The following is a 22,960-nucleotide window of genomic DNA, read 5'->3' on the forward strand; positions in this document are numbered from 1 at the left end:
AACTAGTAAGAATCAGTAGTCATGAAGCTACACATTATGTCCTTTATATATCTATCATTTAATGTATGTTGCCTTCATACTGTATAATGTTATGAATCCATTATTTAATGAACCACACATTTTTAGATCAACAGTGAAACAAATCTAAACCATTCATATAATCCATTCATTATTTTACACATCTCTAGGGAAACCTTTTTGGTTTTGATCCAAACTCTGCTGATAAACAAGTATCTATAAAATCATTTAAAACACGTTATGCAGATTAGATCCAAACAGGAAAATAATAATTACCTGAGACAACTCATTTCTATATGTTTTGTTTGCATTCATAACTTTGCAGATTATTTTCCAAATACATTGTATTATATTCAAAGATTTGTTCACCATTTTTCATTTGCTCATAGCGCGGCACTCAGTGCTTTGCTATGAGCTTGTAGATCTGCTATTTTTGAACAGCCAAAGACATCTAAAAAGACACAGATGCATTCCCGGTCTTAATTGGTTCATTCAAATAGTAGAAGGACTTTTACATGGACTCTGGGAGTCACAGAGGATCACTGTAGTCTGACTAACACTGGACTCATGTGTTCACTCTTAGTTTTTGTGTTATCAGTCTAAAAGCAGGTATGAATAAGCTGTAATAACTGTATAGCAGTAGTCCAACCTATCTGAGATAAAAGCATGAATTTGTTTTTCCAGCATCTTGCAGAGTTAGAGGAAAGGTCATACTTTGGCAATATTGCTGACATGAAAGACCTCAGTTTTTGGTGACTTTGTGTTTTAAATCTCACATCATCTCCATTGTCTTTGTTCAATAGATTACAGTATGTACACTTGTGTGCCATCAACAGAGCCATATCCAGTGGTGGAAAGTAACTGAGTACATTTACTCAAGTACTGTACTGTACTCCCAATTCTGAGGTATTTATTTCCAAGTTTCAGTACTTTTACTTCTACTCCACTACATCTCAGAGGAAAATATTATACTTTTACTCCACTACAATTATTTAAAAAGTTACTTTGTAGAATTTGATTATTATTACAAAACATACATTAACCACTTCAGCCCTACATACATTTCGGCCATTTGAAAATAGCTGATCTGCAAGCTCACAATGTGTCGCACCGCGACGCATTGTGAGCTTGTAGATCTGCTATTTTCAAAATATTTTTTATAAATTTGGAAACTTGAAATGGGACATTCTGCATAATGAGTACTTTTACTTTTGGTACTTTAAGTACATTTTGATGTCAATACTTTTGTACTTTTACTCAAGTACATGTTGAATTCCGGACTTTTACTACTTTCTATATTGCAGTATTGATACTTTTACTTAAGTAAAACAAGTGTGAGTACTTTTTCCACCACTGGCCATATCTGTAATGACATCACCATGTAATGACATCACCATGTAATGACATCACCACCGAGCGGAAGCACACAGTGAGAACAGCTAAAAGTCATCCTATTTCTCTGATGAAGGAACACTAAACTCTCCTTCCTATAATGTATGTTTAGAACACATTCTGAGAGGCCAGCCAAGCTCTAGATTCATGAGGATGGTCATGAGGTCATGAGGTCATGAGGATGGTCACATGGTCATTATATATTATATTATATATTATATATATTCATGAGGTGGTCATCATGGTCATTATATATTATATTATATATTATATATATTCATGAGGATGGTCACATGGTCATTTGTATAGAAGGCTGAACTTAACGCATATACTGTGACATTTTAGATTTATTTAGGCTATTCCAAAAATAGCAGATCTACAAAGCTCGTAGCCGAGCTTGTAGATCTGCTATTTTTTGTAGATCTTGGAACATTTGTGCAAATCTTTGAATATAAATATTTTTAGCTAACATTTGTAACTCAAATCTTTGCTTCTGTGGGGGGGGTGGGGGTGGGTGGGGGTGGGGGGGGTCCCTGGAACAAAATATTTTACAAATATACACTTTAAAAAATATACATTCGAAGATTTGCACACATTTTGAAGATCTTTCCAAAACAATTGCAGATCTACAAGCTGGTAGCGCGGCACTCGGTGCTGCGCTACCAGCTTGTAGATCTGCTATTTTAAGAATAGTCAAAGACATCTTAAAATGACAGAGATGCGTTCCCGGGTTTGAATGGGTTAAAATCAACAGAAACCTTATTAGCATCAATCAGTGGAAGGTCCTCACATCCCTATCTGAGTGAGAGCAGTGTCTGTGCTGATTAACTCATTCATTATGTTGTGTAGAAGTACAGTATCTTACTTAGAAAGGCAAGGTTTATTGTGGATTTAGAATTCCACTAATTAAGTAGAGGTTTCACAAGAGCACTTTTGAAGGCATCAAGTGCTGAATAAATCATATTTATGACAGAGTTTGAAATATTACGGTTCAGTCAGACCTTCTTAATGAGTATAGAAGGAACCGGGGCGAGACAGCAAATCATTTCTGAATTGTAGATTGTAGAGACTCTAGTCTGTGAACAGCAGACATCACATATTCTCATCACGTGTAAATTGGTTGTTAAAACCATGTATACCTTTATATTCAGTGCTGCCTGTACAGAGCGTCATTGTACATAAATAGTGATATTCCTTTTTTGCCAATTGTTGGCCTACTATGACATGCCCAGAATAGGGTTCACTTAAAACCTGAGGGTTTTTGACCCTCTATACACAAAGTTATCCGTATTCCCATGGGCTACACTAAATATCTTTGCATGAAATAGCTGATGTACAAGCTCATAACTATATGATTATCATGATTATTATCACAGTTAACTCATTGACTGCCAGAGTTAAAACCTCGTTCATAGCAGCCCTTGCCAGCGATTTTCGTGTTTTTTTGTTTCGTTATTTTGTTATTTAATTCACATATAGAGAGTCTAGCTTGACACTTGAATCGTTTTGATCGTTCCACCACTAGAGGGCAGCACATACCAAGCTTGATCGCCTCTCGATCACACTCGCCCCCTCCCAGACCCACTCACACAGTGAAACACATGAACCGGAAGTGAAATGTCTCAGATTCTGTTATCGGCGAAAATTACTTTGTGATACACAACGGGGATGACTGTTCGTCACCCAGACCATAGATTATAGGAGGGGAGGTCTCCGATCGTTTTTCATAGCGTGTGAAAAACCGTTTGTTTCCCTATTATGGTCGAAAATGACTGGGGGGAAAAATGTAAAACCGAAAACGGAACCCAAGTCATGGAACCGGATGCAGTGGTGGTTGAAGTAAGTGGAACCCGAAACTTAGCCTGATTCATAACAGAATAGCGTGATCAGAGCATAAAGATCAATAAAGACCATAGATCGCATTAACGCGATCCTGGCGGCCAAGCGCGCTATTTATTAGATCGCGTTAATGCGATAATGGCGGCCAATGAGTTAAAGGGATAGTTCACCCAAAAAACATATTTTTTTCCTATCGATTAGTCATGGAGACTTCATAGATATTGTTCTTGTTTTTGTCCCATTCCTAACAATACAGACAATATTTGTATACAGACAATTTGTAATACAGACAATAATGTGATGACCAGCGGACCGGTAGGCAGCGGACGGTTCCGGTAGGAGACACAAAGAGGTGTCTCCTACCGGAACCGCTGCCGCTCATCACATTATTGTCTTATAGGAATGAGACAAAAACTATCAAAATATCCATGAATTCAAGTCTCCATGGGGTGAGTAATTGATAGAAAAAAAAGTCATTTTGGGGGTGAACTATCCCTTTAAGAGCTTGCACATCAGTTGTTTTCTGTGAATATTCCCCCTCAGAATAGGGATGCTAGGGTTGTTTGGTGCTAGGGAATGTGTTACTAAGGATGCTAGGGTTGTCTGGTGCTAGGGAATGTGTTACTAAGGATGCTAGGGTTGTCTGGTGCTAGGGAATGTGTTACTAAGGATGCTAGGGTTGTCTGGTGCTAGGGAATGTGTTACTAAGGATGCTAGGGTTGTTTGGTGCTAGGGAATGTGTTACTAAGGATGCTAGGGTTCATGTAGCCCCTACGGAACCTCTCCCTCCGCTAAGTAGCTCCGAGATGAGGTCCCTCGTCGGTTCCTGCCGTTTGCGGTCGACATTGTCGCACATTTTCCACTTTACATGTTTCTTACCCCTTTCTGCACATCGTATCCAAAAAGCAAAGCATTTGCGCCACTCTCTCAGATGTTTTAAGTTCTAGCGGAACATAACAGCTTCCAACGAGTTGAAGAAAGTATTTAATTTGCCTCGGTTTTCATCCGGTTCCATGTTTTTAAGACATTGCGCAAGAGTTGCGCCCGTAGAGATAACATTACTGATTACCCTACTGGTCAAATGTTGAATTGCATCTTCTAATGCAAAATATTACGGAACCGGATGAAAACCGAGGCAAATTAAATACTTTCTTCAACTCGTTGGAAGCTGTTATGTTCCGCTAGAACTTAAAACATCTGAGAGAGTGGCGCAAATGCTTTGCTTTTTGGATACGATGTGCAGAAAGGGGTAAGAAACATGTAAAAGTGGAAAATGTGCGACAATGTCGACCGCAAACGGCAGGAACCGACGAGGGACCTCATCTCGGAGCTACTTAGCGGAGGGAGAGGTTCCGTAGGGGCTAGGGTTCATGTTAAGTAAGTCATGTCTGTAAATCCCCGTGGATCCATTCCATAACCATTGTGGCCACCTCTCTCCCAGCGTCCAGCACAAAGGCGTGGCGGAGGCCCTTCTCACACAGCCTGATGTGAGCCAATGGGAAGTCCTGCTTCAGGTCATGATAATACTGGACCGGACACCAGAGGTCTGTGGCTCCGTAATAAAACACCAGCTGGAACACAAACCACACAACGGTTACAATCATTATTACAACTGTCATGAACACAAGGGGAACCCAGTTTTAGATTTTTTAGCTATAACCATATATTATATATTATTTTATAGAATAGAATAGACTTTATTTGCCATTTGCACAAGTGCATAGGACTCAGCTCAGCTCCCAGGGTCAGCATTTTAAAAAGACAGAAAATACAGAGAAAACATACAGTACATCCTGCAATTAAGCAATATTACACGAGAGGGTGTGCTTTACCGTCATTATTGGCACGCCAGTGATGCGGTCAGGAACGAGGCGGAGCCGAGTTCCGCCAGCATCACTGAAGTGTCAATAATGTAGGTAAAGCACACCCTCTCGTGTAATATTGCGATTATACAACAGTTACCAACAAAACACATCCAAATGTATTCATATTGTGGGGCAATTCATAATAAAAATGTTTCGCTATTATCCGTTTCCCTGTAAAGAGAAAAGTTTATTTGACTGAGACATTAAATAGTCCCTGTAGCAGCGCTCTGAGGCATCGTCTCATCAACACAGCTGATTCCAGTAGGCTATATGCTCCGTCGTACGACCGTGTCACGTGGCCAAAATAGCTGATCTACAAGCTGACAACGCGTCGCGATGGCGACGCGTTGTGAACTTGTAGATCGGCTATTTTCGCATACATAGTCCATTTTGCATAGCTGTTTGTTCTCCGGTGGCGGCGGTGGGTCAGGCTACTGTCTGTTTGTTTTCCTACCGTGGGACAGCGTGACGTCACAGCACAGCTGTGCCATATATGGTCTAATCAGGTGCGGACTGCAGTGCGGAGTGATCTATTTATTAATGTGATTAGGCCCGTGCTATCATGCTGGTTTGAAGCACGGCTAGATAGCTATTTCAACCAATCAGATTGCTTGGTCGGAACTACCTGTTGTATAATCCTACATATATCCTACCACACTCCCCAAAGACAAATATCAAATATAACTAGAAAATGTGCTCCTCGGAGCACAGGTCTCCGCCAGTACTGTTCCTGATTAATCCTGTCTTACCTATTTATATTACATAAAGTCACGTGTCACTTGACCAATGTTAGCTTGGCTGAGACGGACACACACACGGAGGGTAAAACTCTCCTGGCGGAGACAAAAAAATCACACCCCATTCATATTTAGAAACAACAGTGGTCATCACAGTGATGGAAGCTCACTTCAAAAAATATAATAGATTTTTTGAAGTGCGTGGTGCTATTTATAGGTTTTTATTTCATCATGCATCTCGCTAGCCAATCAAAGCAAAGGGTCCGGATAGAGTCAGCCAATCACGGTACAATATTACATATTGTCACGTGTCACGTGAAGCTTGACCAATGTTAGCTTGGCTGAGACAGACACACACACGGACGGACGGAGACGAAAACATACTCTCCACCATACTGGCGGAGACAATAAATAAGCACGTCATAGTCTAAAAAACAAATAGTGGTGCAATTCATCTTATGATGATCTGTCCTGATTCAGTTCATCTGTCATATTGACTACCGTCCCTAATGTCCTCGGCTACTAAGCGCACAGTGGCAGGAAAAAAACTGTTAAAAAAGCGTGTTGTGTGGGTGGAGATGCTCTCTGGTCTGTGGTGTCTCAGGTTGTGTCCTGAGTGGGGGGCCGGGGGACTGAGTCCGGCCTTCTTCAGCATCCTAATGAAGTAGAGCCGCTGCTGGGCTTTTTTCACTGTAGCAACAGTGTTTTCAGTCCAGCTCAGATTTTTTTACCTGAGTTTTTGACTTTGAGTATAAAATCATGTTTATAGCTAAAATCTAAAGTGACACAGATGTCATTGAATGGGTTAAAATGAAAGAGGTCTCGTACGGATGAAATGTAAAAGTGACTTTATCCGTGAATCATGAATAAATATAAGTGATGTATTTTAGTCAGTGTTAAGTCATCTTACTCTTACCTTTTTAATGTTTTGTCTTATCGTCACGTTGTCTCTTTCCAGGACCTTGGTCATCTCCTGACCCCCCATGTACATAGCATTGGCTGGAACAGAATCACATGCATTCAGTAGGAGATAACAGTGGTGACCTTACTGTAACGTTCAGTAGGAGAGAACAGTGGTGACCTTACTGTAACATTCAGTAGGAGATAACAGTGGTGACCTTACTGTAACGTTCAGTAGGAGAGAACAGTGGTGACCTTACTGTAACATTCAGTAGGAGATAACAGTGGTGACCTCACCTTACTGTAACATTCAGTAGGAGATAACAGTGGTGACCTTACTGTAACATTCAGTAGGAGATAACAGTGGTGACCTTACTGTAACATTCAGTAGGAGATAACAGTGGTGACCTTACTGTAACGTTCAGTAGGAGATAACAGTGATGACCTTACTGTAACGTTCAGTAGGAGATAACAGTGGTGACCTTACTGTAACATTCAGTAGGAGATAACAGTGGTGACCTTACTGTAACATTCAGTAGGAGATAACAGTGGTGACCTTACTGTAACATTCAGTAGGAGATAACAGTGGTGACCTTACTGTAACGTTCAGTAGGAGATAACAGTGATGACCTTACTGTAACATTCAGTAGGAGATAACAGTGGTGACATTACTGTAACATTCAGTAGGAGATAACAGTGGTGACCTTACTGTAACATTCAGTAGGAGATAACAGTGGTGACCTTACTGCAACGTAATAGTAAAACACACTACGGCGCTCACACCAGTGTGGTTGTGAACACTGTCTTTTCATTCATTTTTAGATTTGTAATTTAAAGGACAACTTAGTTTTTTTTACAACCAAGGTTTATGTTTTAGATTGTAATTAAAGTAAATAAAAGATGAGTGTTAACATTTTTTTATTTACTGCTTTCTATAGTTTTAGCAATTTTCGCGATCTTTTTTTACAGTGGGCGGGGGCATTCTGTCCGGTGGCTAAATATGTCTTTTTTACACAATAACCCGGCGTTTTCTTTATTATTATTTACAGTAGCTCTTCTAGCCCCCAATAACTCACATCTGGCCATCAAAGACCACAGGACCTTTTGTATTGTGTAAAAAAAGGCATATTTAGCCACCGGAACCGCTGACATAACCCCAACAATAACCCACCTGCACAGTCTCCAGTCAGCAGGCTGACGGTGGGAGGGACCACGGTGGGGTCCAGAGAGGAGACCCCACTGAACACCAGCCTGACCAGAGCGCTCAGCACGCTGCGGGGCAGCAGGGACAGCAGGAACACGGGCACGTAGGCCACGTAGCGCATGTGACACAACACCGGCGTCATCACTTTGCCCTGAGGAGACTGAGACATGCGCTCGATGGTGGGGAACAGCATGACCGCCTTCAACACCTGGAAATCAACAAAAACAACACACAGCCACAGTGGCGCCTGTTTAATTCAAAGACACTGTGTCCCCCCACAATTCAGTCCAGTCGGAAAAATTATAATTGAAAAAAAAAAAAATGAAAAAAAAAAAACAGTCCAGTCCCCTGCACCTCGCGACCACCGCGAGATGCAGGGGGACCCAGGCTGGGTCTCCCCACCATGGGGGGCCCCAGGGCTGCTTATTATTGTATAGTTGAAAAAGGACGCGACGCATTGTGAGCTTGTACATCGCCTATTTTCAAATGGCCGAAATGTATATAGGGCTGAAGTGGTTAATGTATGTTTTGTAATAATAATCAAAATCTACAAAGTAATTAAAGTTTTCAAATAATTGTAGTGGAGTAAAAATACAATATTTGCCTCTGAGATGTAGTGGAGTAGAAGTAAGTACTGAAAATTGGAAATACTCCAGTAAAGTAAAAATACCTCAACATTGAACTTAAGTAAATGTACTTAGTTACTTTACACCACTGTTTTTAACAACAAAAACAACATCACAAAACCTTTAACACCTAGTGTTGACCCCACAGAGGAGTGTGTTGACCCCACAGAGGAGTGTGTTGACCCCACAGAGGAGTGTGTTGACCCCACAGAGGAGTGTGTTGACCCCACAGAGGAGTGTGTTGACCCCAAAGAGGAGTGTGTGCTGACCTTGAGTCCCGGGTCTCTCCTCATCATGTCCAGGATGATGTAACAGCCGATGGAATGTCCCAGCAGCACCAGGCTGGTGTCTCTGGGAACCTGGCTCCTCAGGAAGGACAGCTTGTGTTCAACCTGCCCGTTCAGACCAAACACGTCCTGCTCTGCTGCTGAGGGCTCTGTGGACACATCAATTCAACCAGACATGTTCTATGAGGGCTCTGTGGACACATCCATACAACCAGACATGTTCTATGAGGGCTCTGTGGACACATCCATACAACCAGACATGTTCTATGAGGGCTCTGTGGACACATCAATACAACCAGACATGTTCTATGAGGGCTCTGTGGACACATCCATACAACCAGACATGTTCTATGAGGGCTCTGTGGACACATCCATACAACCAGACATGTTCTATGAGGGCTCTGTGGACACATCAACACAACCAGACATGTTCTATGAGGGCTCTGTGGACACATCCATACAACCAGACATGTTCTATGAGGGCTCTGTGGACACATCAATACAACCACAAATGTTCTATGAGGGCTCTGTGGACACATCAATACAACCAGACATGTTCTATGAGGGCTCTGTGGACACATCAATACAACCAGACATGTTCTATGAGGGCTCTGTGGACACATCAATACAACCAGACATGTTCTATGAGGGCTCTGTGGACACATCAATACAACCAGACATGTTCTATGAGGGCTCTGTGGACACATCCATACAACCAGACATGTTCTATGAGGGCTCTGTGGACACATCAATACAACCAGACATGTTCTATGAGGGCTCTGTGGACACATCCATACAACCAGACATGTTCTATGAGGGCTCTGTGGACACATCCATACAACCAGACATGTTCTATGAGGGCTCTGTGGACACATCAATACAACCAGACATGTTCTATTAGGGCTCTGTGGACACATCTATACAACCAGACATGTTCTATGAGGGCTCTGTGGACACATCAATACAACCAGACATGTTCTATTAGGGCTCTGTGGACACATCAATACAACCAGACATGTTCTATGAGGGCTCTGTGGACACATCCATACAACCAGACATGTTCTATGAGGGCTCTGTGGACACATCAATACAACCAGACATGTTCTATGAGGGCTCTGTGGACACATCCATACAACCAGACATGTTCTATGAAGGCTCTGTGGACACATCAATACAACCAGACATGTTCTATGAGGGCTCTGTGGACACATCAATACAACCGGACATGTTCTATGAGGGCTCTGTGGACACATCAATACAACCAGACATGTTCTATGAGGGCTCTGTGGACACATCAATACAACCACACATGTTCTATGAGGGCTCTGTGGACACATCAATACAACCAGACATGTTCTATGAGGGCTCTGTGGACACATCAATACAACCGGACATGTTCTATGAGGGCTCTGTGGACACATCAATACAACCAGACATGTTCTATGAGGGCTCTGTGGACACATCAATACAACCAGACATGTTCTATGAGGGCTCTGTGGACACATCAATACAACCAGACATGTTCTATGAGGGCTCTGTGGACACATCAATACAACCAGACATGTTCTATGAGGGCTCCTGATGAGCAGGTTGGTGCCTTGCATGGTTTCCTCCTCCATCGGTGTAGGAATGTGTGTGTGAATGTGTGTGTGAATGGGTGTGTGAATGTGTGTGTGAATGTGTGTGTGAATGTGTGTGTGAATGTGTGTGTGAATGTGTGTGTGAATGTGTGTGTGAATGTGTGTGTGAATGGGTGTGTGAATGTGTGTGTGAATGGGTGAATGTCACAATCAATGTAAAGCCCTTTGGATAAAAGCGCTATATAAATGCACAATTATTTGAGTGACAATTGATAGTCAACTTATATTTGTAATGGTGACAGGCCTGGTTCATACCTTGTATCATTCTTACAGAGTGGTAAAGGGGAGGAGTCATGGTATCATCATTACAGAGTGGTAAAGGGGAGGAGTCATGGTATCATCATTACAGAGTGGTAAAGGGGAGGAGTCATGGTATCATCATTACAGAGTGGTAAAGGGGAGGAGTCATGGTATCATCATTACAGAGTGGTAAAGGGGAGGAGTCATGGTATCATCATTACAGAGTGGTAAAGGGGAGGAGTCATGGTATCATCAATACAGAGTGGTAAAGGGGAGTCATGGTATCATCATTACAGAGTGGTAAAGGGGAGGAGTCATGGTATCATCATTACAGAGTGGTAAAGGGGAGGAGTCATGGTATCATCATTACAGAGTGGTAAAGGGGAGGAGTCATGGTATCATCATTACAGAGTGGTAAAGGGGAGGAGTCATGGTATCATTATTACAGAGTGGTAAAGGGGAGGAGTCATGGTATCATCATTACAGAGTGGTAAAGGGGAGGAGTCATGGTATCATCATTTACAGAGTGGTAAAGGGGAGGAGTCATGGTATCATCATTACAGAGTGGTAAAGGGGAGGAGTCATGGTATCATCATTACAGAGTGGTAAAGGGGAGGAGTCATGGTATCATCATTACAGAGTGGTAAAGGGGAGGAGTCATGGTATCATCATTACAGAGTGGTAAAGGGGAGGAGTCATGGTATCATCATTACAGAGTGGTAAAGGGGAGGAGTCATGGTATCATCATTACAGAGTGGTAAAGGGGAGGAGTCATGGTATCATCATTACAGAGTGGTAAAGGGGAGGAGTCATGGTATCATCATTACAGAGTGGTAAAGGGGAGGAGTCATGGTATCATCATTACAGAGTGGTAAAGGGGAGGAGTCATGGTATCATCATTACAGAGTGGTAAAGGGGAGGAGTCATGGTATCATCATTACAGAGTGGTAAAGGGGAGGAGTCATGGTATCATCATTACAGAGTGGTAAAGGGGAGGAGTCATGGTATCATCATTACAGAGTGGTAAAGGGGAGGAGTCATGGTATCATCATTACAGAGTGGTAAAGGGGAGGAGTCATGGTATCATCATTACAGAGTGGTAAAGGGGAGGAGTCATGGTATCATCCTTACAGAGTGGTAAAGGGGAGGAGTCATGGTATCATCATTACAGAGTGGTAAAGGGGAGGAGTCATGGTATCATCCTTACAGAGTGGTAAAGGGGAGGAGTCATGGTATCATCCTTACAGAGTGGTAAAGGGGAGGAGTCATGGTATCATCCTTACAGAGTGGTAAAGGGGAGGAGTCATGGTATCATCCTTACAGAGTGGTAAAGGGGAGGAGTCATGGTATCATCATTACAGAGTGGTAAAGGGGAGGAGTCATGGTATCATCATTACAGAGTGGTAAAGGGGAGGAGTCATGGTATCATCCTTACAGAGTGGTAAAGGGGAGGAGTCATGGTATCATCCTTACAGAGTGGTAAAGGGGAGGAGTCATGGTATCATCATTACAGAGTGGTAAAGGGGAGGAGCCATACCTTGTATCATGTCCATGTTATCAGGAGGATCACAGTGTCCAGCGTGGCTCACTGCCCACACAGGGTAACGGTATCCTACCAGGCTGTGGAGAGACTGCATGAAGGTCCTGTAGAACCCCACCACACCTGGGTTACCTGTATGAGACAACACAATGTAGAACACATCACACCTGGGTTACCTGTATGAGACAACACAATGTAGAACACATCACACCTGGGTTACCTGTATGAGACAACACAATGTAGAACACATCACACCTGGGTTACCTGTATGAGACAACACTATGTATAATGTAGTCATTTATCAGACACTCTTTATCCAGAGTGACTTACAGTAAACAAGGTAAACACATATATATATCTAACATACAATTGGCAGACTGGCTGAACATGTGTTTGTAAAAAACTGCGCACTGCGCATGCGTATGCACCGCTGTTGCCAGATTGTGCGCGAGCAACAATCTGGCCAACCCAAAAAATAAATTAAAAAAAAAAAAAAATAAGGAAGCGCCATGAAGGACGGCCGCATTCGTACACGCTCCGTAACATCGCAACGTTTTTCCATCTTTTTAGTATTTTTTAGCCTTCTTTTTTTCCCTACACCGTCGCGTGTCTAAGGAGTTATGACAGACAAGCACTTATGGACATTAGCACAGCGATTACACACAGAATTCCGGACTTTTTTGCCGAAAACCTCCCACTCGGCTGGGTGGGGGGTGGGGTCCCCTTTGTTCCAGCTGGATCAACAACAAACCCCCGACGAAAAAGACCGTGGCGAAGAGGCACAAGAGCGGGTCTTCTCGTAAGAACAACAAAACGTGGATATAAACCTGCACTGCCTTCAATCCTGCTAGCGAACGTTAGATCTCTGTGTGAATCAAGAACAGTGACCACTATGGACGACTTACTGGCGCGCGTTAAATACAACGCAGAGACGAGGAGGACTTGTATTGTTGTGCTAACAGAGACGTGGCTAACGGAGTTAGCATCTGATTCTTCTATCACTCCTCCTGGCTTCACCGCGTATAGGAAGGACAGAGATCCTGTACTGAGCGGTAAGCAACGTGGGGGGGGAGTTTGTGCCTTGATCAACAACAACTGGTGCAAAGATGTTAAAATCCTAGACAGTCACTGCTCACCAGACCTTGAACTTTTAATCATAGCCTGCCGTCCTTTCTACCTACCACGCGACTTCAGCATCGTGATTGTAGCCGTTGTTTACATTCATCCTGGAGCTAATAAGGACACAGCTATGAGGGAATTACACCAGGCGATCAGTGCACAAGAAAATCGCCACCCGGACTGCGCAGTCATCTGCCTAGGCGACTTCAACCGGACAGACTTAAAAAAGGTCTTTCCCAAATTCCACCAGCATGTCGCCTGCAGTACCCGTGGTGACAATATTCTTGACCACTGCTACACGCCCTTCAAGGATGGATACAAAGCTCTCCGCCGCCCACCGCTAGGAAGCTCTGACCACGACGCCATCCAGCTGCTACCTGCCTACAAACAGAGGCTAAAAAGGGAGCCGGTCGTTGAGAAGGAAATCCGAATCTGGTCTGAGGACACAGACGCTATGCTACAATCCTGCTTCTACCAGACTGACTGGGGGATGTTTAAGAACGCCGCTGGGAATAACATCAACGAACTCTCAGACTCAGTCACTGGCTTTATCAGCAAGTGCATAGATGACATAGTCCCAAAAAAGACAGTTCGGATCTATCCCAATCAGAAACCATGGATGGACAGCGGAGTACGTGCACATCTGCATGAACGGGACGCTGGTTTCAAATCTGGCGACGTGGAAACGCGCAACACGACGCGCGCGGCCCTAAACAGCGCCATCAGGAAGGCGAAAAAGGCCTACACAAAAAAGATGCAAGACAAACTCAGCAGTGGCGACATCAGGAGCACATGGCAGGCAGTACACACCTTGACAGACTGCAAAACAAGAACCAGAAGCGAGGTGAACCCGCCTGCCTCCCTCCCCAACGAACCGAACACTTTCTACGGCCGGTTTGAGATCAGCTCCAACCGCGGCAGCCAAGCGGGGCCATCAGCAGCACCAGCAGAGGAGAACCCTCCTCTAACCATCTCGGAGAGAGAAGTGCGTACAGCCTTCACACGGGTCAACATCCACAAGGCAGCCGGACCTGATGGGATTCCAGGCCGGGTCCTTAAGACATGTGCAGACCAGCTGGCGGGTGTCTTCGCTGACATCTTTAACCTCTCCCTCTCCCTGGCTGTGGTCCCTGCAGGGTTCAAAATGTCAACCATTGTGCCCATTCCCAAAAAGGCCAAAGTGACATGCCTGAACGACTGGAGACCTGTTGCTCTCACCCCGATCGTCAGCAAGTGTTTCGAGAAACTGGTGAGGGAATACATCAGCTCCACGCTACCTGCCTCGCTGGATCCGTGGCAGTATGCATACCGCAAAAACAGATCCACCGACGACGCTATTGCCATGGCTCTCCACACCGTCCTCTCGCACATGGACAACAAGCTGCTGAAGGACAAATATGTACGTATGCTGTTCGTGGACTACAGCTCAGCATTCAACACCATTGTCCCAGCAATACTTGACAAAAAGCTCAGACACCTAGGGCTACACCCAAGCATGTGCGACTGGATACAGGACTTCTTGTCCAACCGACATCAGGTGGTGAGAATGGGCAGCATCACATCCGACCCCCTGACCCTCAACACCGGAGCACCCCAGGGATGCGTGCTGAGCCCTCTCCTCTACTCCCTGTACACGTATGACTGCATAGCCACACATGTCTCCAACACCATCATAAAGTACGCGGACGACACGACAGTGATAGGCCGAATCGTCAACAACGACGAGTCTGACTACAGAGAGGAGATCAAATCACTGGCACACTGGTGCCAGTGATTCCCACAGGGGAATCGAGCTCCCAGCGCTCCAGGAACTGTACAAAAAGCGGTGCGTGGTCAAAGCCAAGCGCATCATCAAGGACAAGCACCACCCAAGTCACAGACTGTTCAACCCCCTACAACGACCGCGACCGGGCAAGGGGCTCTACCGCAGTATCAAGAGTTCCACCACCAGATTTTGGTGTAGTTTCAATCCAGCTGCTGTCAGAATGCTGAATGGGGCATAAGCCTGGATGAGTTCAGCAGCCTGACAGCAGGCGGCGCAGACTTTTCTGGCTCTTCCTGAACACACCTGTGGATTATACCAGGGACAATGACTTGGACTTTAGCCCCCCCTCGGACACACCTGTGGACTACACCAGGTACAAATGACTTTTTGTTGCACTCCCTCATGGAGCTACATGCGGATTATACTAGGGTCAGTCCACTCTAGGTGGACACGCACTGACCTTTTGCACCTTAATCCCTTGTATAACGCACTGACTTTTTTTGGGTCTTTTTATTGTGCTCCTTTTCCTCTAAGCACCTTAACGTCCTTTGTCTATCATGCACAGTATAAGTATAACATGCACAGTATACAATACATTGCTGCTATGCTCAGGCACCTTAGTTTAGTTTTTTTGTTTTTTTATTATCTCAGGTAATTTGTAAATATGTAGATAACTTGTCTGGCCTTCTGTTGCTCTCTTGTTTTTGATCTCCTTCCCACCTGCCCCCCACCCTCTTCTTCTCACCCCCCCCCCTCTTCTTTCTATGGAAACTAACGTTGCGATGGGAACGATGTACAAAAAAGAATTTCACCCACTTTTTTACCTTGTAAACCTGTGATGTGACAATAAAACTGATTCTGATTCTGATTCTGATTCTGAACCAGCTTCATGAAAAAACACAAAGCTGCGCACTGCGCATGCGTCGACGCACTTTCTCTAACCAATTTACACCCACTTCACGCTTACAACACCTGGACATGACATGGCAACCCAACCCAACCTCACTCTCCCAGCCTATCAGCGTCGTCGCTCAAACACGAACGGCAGCCATTGTTTCGGTCCATTGTTTCTCTGGCCAGCTTTCTCCGGACTTTTCAACTTCACAAAGCTCTCAAACTTCTTCTTTGAGGCACGGAATTTACTTATAAGATATCGTTTGGATAGAATTTAGTTGTTTCACTTCATATGTGTGGTCAATTAATCATGACAGAGCCTATTTAAAAATAAAAATTCAGAGAACCGGCAGGGGCGGCCACTCACACGCATGTATCTGAATAAGGCACCCTATTTTGGGCATGGCCATCTCAAAAGTCCCGTTGCATCACATTAGTGGCAAAAATGCACTGCAATTGGCTGAAGGTGAAAAACGGTGCGTACTCACCCACCAGCGTATGTTGGTGCACACACACACACACACACACACACACACACACACACAGAGACGTGCGTGGTGTCACGGGGGGACAGCCATGCGCGCACACAGGGAGAGGTGGGGAGAGAGAGGGAGGGTGGGAGAGAGAGAATAGTCAGCCAAACAGCAAGAGAGAATTTTCGCTGACGGACAGACAGAGACAGAGAGGAAGAGAGGGAGGGAGGGAAAGAGAGAGAGAGAGGGAACGAGGGAGGGAGAGAGAGGAAGACAAGGAGAGAGAGAAAGAGACAAGGAGATGGAGAGAGAGGGAGGACGGCAGGACGCGATGCATTGTTAAAAATGTAAAAACTTTTTTGGGGGAAATTTTTATCCCACGATTTTTGAACCCCAAAATAAGCGAGCCCTCGCTTATTTTTGCGCGGACGTAATTTGTTTGTCATTGTGGTGAATGTTGTGTGTGATGCTGATGTTTGTTGTGTGAAGCTTAATGTCAGAGTGTTTCTGTTGGAGCGCCTCAGTGCGGCTGCAGAGTTCATGTGCAACATCTTGCATGCGTGGCTGTGGGGGGCTGGCCGACCCTCTGGGTATTTTTTTTTTTTTCTTTATCCCATGATTTTGTACCCCCAAACGACATTTTCTTTGGGGGGGTACGGGGGGGGGGGGGTTAGGGGGGGGGGGGTACTAGAATTCTGCCCGCGTAGCGGGCAGAACTTCTAGTAGAATACAGAGACAGTGTAGTGTCTCAGTAAACTATAGGATCATAGAATACAGAGAGACAGTGTAGTGTCTCAGTAAACTATAGGATCATAGAATACAGAGAGACAGTGTAGTGTCTCAGTAAACTATAGGATCATAGAATACAGAGAGACAGTGTAGTGTCTCAGTAAACTATAGGATCATAGAATACAGAGACAGTGTAGTGTCTCAGTAAACTATAGGATCATAGAATACATAGAGACAGTGTAGTGTCTCAGTAAACTATAGGATCATAGAATACATAGAGACAGTGTAGTGTCTCAGTCAACTATAGGATCATAGAATACAGAGAGACAGTGTAGTCTCTCAGTAAACTATAGGATCATAGAATACAGAGAGACAGTGTAGTGTCTCAGTAAACTATAGGATCATAGAATACAGAGACAGTGTAGTGTCTCAGTAAACTATAGGTCGGATCATAGAATACAGAGACAGTGTAGTGTCTCAGTAAACTATAGGATCATAGAATACAGAGAGACAGTGTAGTCTCTCAGTAAACTATAGGATCATAGAATACAGAGAGACAGTGTAGTCTCTCAGTAAACTATAGGATCATAGAATACAGAGACAGTGTATTGTCTCAGTCAACTATAGGATCATAGAATACAGAGACAGTGTAGTGTCTCAGTAAAGTGTCTCAGTTGTTTTTTTGTTTTTTTTCTGTACAGCACTTTGGTAACCCTGAACAAGTTGTAAAATGTGCTATATAAATGAAGTGGATTGGATTGGATTGGAACAATGGTTGTAACATCATCCACAATTACAGGCGACCAGCAGCGACACATCAGACACTGTTGCATTGTCTGTGTGACTGAAAGAAATGACTCCTTTTCTACTTTTTCAGTGGACGTTCAGGCGTCGTGGAGAAAGTATAATGTATGTTGTGCAACGAGAGAGCTACTATTTTTAACCCTTTTGACAGGATCTGGCTTTTTGTTCAGAATGAATACATCTAGGACTCACGCTGCTGGCTCCACTGTGGATCCACATGTCATGATTTATAGAACACGTGCATCAAGGAATTGATGACGTCATCATGGACTTAAAGTCCACAGACAGAAGTAGAAAGAAGGGACGTGCATGACTGAACAAAGTCTAAGTGGATCATACTGCTGCTATTAATAACCAATATTCAATTGTTCACCGTGTAAATTAGGCTAACAATGACAATGCAAAAACAAAATACATATTTCACCCATACTACATATATACATTTGTTTTAATAATGTTGTTTTAGGGTTAATTCTCAAAAACGATTATTCAAATAATCAATTATTCTGACCCATCCCTAGTAGAAAGGTGTGTGTAATACTTTTTTCTCTTCCACAAAGATGAGATTGTTTTTTTTACCATTAAATGGTAAATATATATATATATATATATATATATATATATATATATATATATATATATATATATATATATATATATATATATATATATATATAATTATAATTTATAATCTAATAATTTGTGTCTATAATGACATGACCTAAATAGGTTGAAAGTGGTTAAACAAAAGAAAAGGCTAATAATGCTATCTATAATTTCCAAGGACATGACGCTATACAACATTACAATAATAATGATGATCCATGTCTGTGTTGATTGTGTGAATTGACTGATGCCAGGTTCATTGTTTACCTGGTATCCTATATAGTTTCAAAAGAGCCGATCTACAAGCTCACAAATGCATTGTTTCACAGACTGGACTGTAGTCTCTCTTTCGGGTATGACTGCTGCGTGTGCGCGCGGCTGCACTAATCAGGGGAGAAACACAATGAAGTGCTGTTTAACTTGTGTGTGATGTTTTGGACTGACCTGGGATCAGGTTAAGTGCAGCAGTGACATGAATGGCTGTGCATCTTGCATGAGGTTTTAGGCTGTAGCTCAAAAAAATTGAGCTACGCAATGCATGCGCACCAGCGGTGTTTACTTAAGTAAAAGTATCAATACTGCAATGTAGAAATACTCTATTACAAGTAAAAGTCCGGAACGACGCGATGCATTGTGAGCTTGCAGATCGGCTATTTTCAAATGGCCGAAATATATATATATAGAGAGCTGAAGTGGTTAGTGTGTTTTGTAATAACAATCAAATTCGACAAAGTAACTAGTACCGTAACTAAAGATTTCATATAATTGTAGTGGAGTAAAAGTACAATATTTGCCTCTGAGATGTAGTGGAGTAGAAGGAAAAATACTGAAAATTGGAAATACTCCAGTAAAGTAAAAATACCTGAAAATTGTACTGAAGTACAGTACTTAAGCAAATGTACTTAGTTACTTTACACCTCTGATTATTATATACGCTGATTTAGACACACACACACACACACACACAGATGCTCATAAACAGCTGTGAGCTGTGAGGTGTGTGTGAACAAACATTGGTGTGTTTTTGGTCTGACATAAAGATGACTTCTATCATAGGTGAGAAAGGGCATCTACACACACACACACACACACACACACACACACACACACACACACACACACACACACACACACACACACACACACACACACACACACACACACACACACACACACACACACACACACACACACACACACACACACACACACACACACACACACACACACAATAAAGAGTTCATTCAGTGTGCTGTTGGGTGACATTCAGAGCCTGCTGAACCAGTGCCAGTCTCAGTGACCTTTCAAAGGTCGACGGGACAACACGAACGCCCTCGTCCCTCGTAACCACGACAACACAAACGCCCTCGTCCCTCGTAACCACGACGACGCGAACGCCCTCGTAACCATGACAACGCGAACTCCCCGCGGCTCTGCACAAAGTTCCCCAAAAACACAGCGACCACACCGAGACGACGAGTCAGACACAAACATGTTCAAACACAATCTAGGAGAACAAAACGTATCAACTAATCTCTATGACTCAAACACATTCACACTCAGCTGAGCTCCATAGTGAACCCGACACCGGCACGGGGCAGATCTGTGTTTTATCAGAGTCACTCGGGGCCGGGTCGGAATCGGCGCTATTACTGTACCTCGGAACTCGGGTCTGTGTATCATTATGTGTGGTAAAATACCCACGTGGATCCCAGAACACCCGTAGTATACCTACTGTGTGTGTGGTGCTGCACTGATCAGGAGAGAAACACAATGAAGTGCTGTGTAACTTGTGTGTGATGTTTTAGGCTGACCTGGGATCAGGTTAGTGCAGCAGGGACATGAACGGCTGTGCATCTTGCATGATGATTATGCCGGTTGTTTAGGATCAGATTACTGCAGCGGGGAAAACAGAAGTTGAGCTGAGCAATGCATGCGCACCACACACTGCACCATACACTGCAAGGCAAGCCAGCTGCCATGTTGATTTGAAAACACTGGCGTGCGATCATGGATTACTCTGAAACAGTTGTCCTCAACGAGGTGATTATTTTTTTTATCCCACGATTTCGTAACCCATTTTTTCACCCAGTGCCAATTGCCTATGCATGTAATCCTGGGCGCTACTCTCCCTCTGCCAGCCTGGGGAGACCCCCGAACTGAGCTCATGCCTCCTTCAATGCATGAGGAGTGAGCAGGCTGCTTCTTATCACCTGACAGGGAGGAGTTTCCCCGGTAGGACGTAACGCGTGGAAGGAAGGAACACGTTATTAAAACCAGTTTCTTTCCCCTCCATCAGGCGCCCTGGCTGACCAGGGGGAGGCAGTATAGATGGATTACTGCATGTTTTTTATGAGGGTACCTCCCCTAGGAGACACAGGGAGAACATGCAAACTCCACACAGAAAGGTCCTTTCACCAACCCCACCTAGGGTATGGGCACTGATGACACGGAGGAGAGGACACGCCCCCAGCATCCCGGGCGGGAATCGAACCCAGGACCTTCTAGCTGTGAGGCGACAGCGCTATGTTCTGGTGTATGCCTTGATTCAGAAGTCTCATTTAAACCTCACTATGGCATTCAGTTTACACACACATTTGCACTGAAGGGACTGAAGGGACTAATTAAGCCAGAAAGGCTTCATAATATGTTCTAATGTTCAACGCCTAAACACACAATTAGATCGTTGATCGCAATTATTTGAGTGACAATTAATGGTCAACCTGGGCATTTGAGAACCAATAAGTCATGCAGTAGTCCAATATGGACCACTACTTGGCAGAACATTCGGCAAAAACAGCCGATCTAGAACCTCACAACGCGACGAGTTGTGAACTTGTGAGGAAAGCTGGGGACCGAGTACAGAGCCCAGGGGTCCCCCATGGGGTCAATGTAAACGGGCTAGTTAGTTGAACTCACCTGGAATGACCAGGAACAGCAGCTTGTGTGCAGAGTTCAGGCGACAGGAGCCCAACTTCAGGAGCTCTGTTATGGCTCCATTACAGTAGACGAAGTCGGTCTGAGGTTGGTCTCTGGATTCTATGAAGTCGGTCTGAGGTTGGTCTCTGGATTCTATGAAGTCAGTCTGAGGTTGGTCTCTGGATTCTGAATCCATTTCACCAGCTACAAGGAACAGGAGAACGATTAGCAAAACAAAACTATGGGGGGGACCAGGGGGTCCCACTCCCCAGCGAAATTAATATAGCGTCATTTTAACCCCTTTATCCATATTTTTATACTTTGGCTATTCAAAAATAGCAGCTATACAAGCTTGTAGATCTGCTATTTATTTGAAAGAAATGATGCAAATCTTTCAATATGTATATTTCTTTTTTAAAGCGAACATTTTTATCTCAAATCTTTGCTTCTGGGGGGATTCTACAAAATGTCTTCTATATCCCAACAGTTTTAAAAAAAATGCATATGTTGCTATAATATCAGTGGTTCTCAAATTTGTCCATGTCAAGGACCCCCAAAATGATATGTATTCGGCCGCAGACCCCCATCTCAAAATATGTTGTTCCAGGGACCCCCACCAGAAGCAAAGATTTGAGTAACAAATGTACATATATATATATATATATATATATATATATATATATATATATATATATATATATATATATATATATATATATATATATATATATATATATATATATATATATATATATATTCAAATATTTTCAAAAATAGCAGATCTACAAGCATTCGGTGCCGCACCATGAGCTTGTAGATCTGCTATTTTTGAATGGCCCAAAGAAATCTAAAATGACAAAGTTGATGGATTAAATGTGGGTTATCAGTCACTTCTCAGTGACTCTGGTTTATAACTAGCAGGCACGTGCACACATAGACATCAAAGGGGGCTTGAGCCCCTGCCCTTTTAACCATCTGGAAAAAAAAAATGAAAAAAAATGTTTTTTTCTTTTTTTTTTAAGCACAGGATAAAAATATAAATTTCCGTTCAAATATATGGGTTGCTAAAAAAAAATTCAAAAACAAACATACAGGTGCGTCAATTATTACAGGTATAATGCATAGTTTTCTATGCATTTTGGGTTTTTTGGGGGGTTTGACCCCCAATTTTTTGGGCCGCGCGGATAGGTGTCCCTTATTTCAATCTCTGGGAGTTGGCAACCCTAACCTTGCCATACCTTAGCTTTTGCTGAACTGATGCCACTGGACATACATACAAATCGAACAGGTACAGTGAAAAGAATATGATGTCAAAATGTACCTTTTCTTATAACAATAACAATGTGTAGTGTGTGTTACAAAA

At 43.4% G+C, this 22,960-nt stretch overlaps 1 protein-coding gene across 1 annotated transcript in view; it reads right to left on the reverse strand.

Moving 5' to 3' along the window:
* Window positions 1-4,615: 4,615 nt before the first annotated feature.
* The window catches only part of ldah (lipid droplet associated hydrolase), a 20,612-nt gene continuing 2,267 nt past the window's right edge, over window positions 4,616-22,960 (reverse strand). Inside the window, exons 2-7 of the mRNA XM_080414408.1 lie at window positions 21,598-21,801; window positions 12,286-12,420; window positions 8,851-9,017; window positions 7,923-8,163; window positions 6,768-6,850; window positions 4,616-4,820 (exon numbers count right to left, since the gene is read on the reverse strand). Coding sequence (XP_080270534.1) covers window positions 4,632-4,820; window positions 6,768-6,850; window positions 7,923-8,163; window positions 8,851-9,017; window positions 12,286-12,420; window positions 21,598-21,793 — 1,011 coding nt within the window. The 5' untranslated portion in view covers window positions 21,794-21,801 and the 3' untranslated portion in view covers window positions 4,616-4,631. The remainder of the gene's footprint in view (window positions 4,821-6,767; window positions 6,851-7,922; window positions 8,164-8,850; window positions 9,018-12,285; window positions 12,421-21,597; window positions 21,802-22,960) is intronic.

Source organism: Gymnoscopelus braueri, assembly GCF_963280865.1.
Source record: "Gymnoscopelus braueri genome assembly, chromosome: 19".
Lineage (NCBI taxonomy): Eukaryota > Metazoa > Chordata > Actinopteri > Myctophiformes > Myctophidae > Gymnoscopelus > Gymnoscopelus braueri.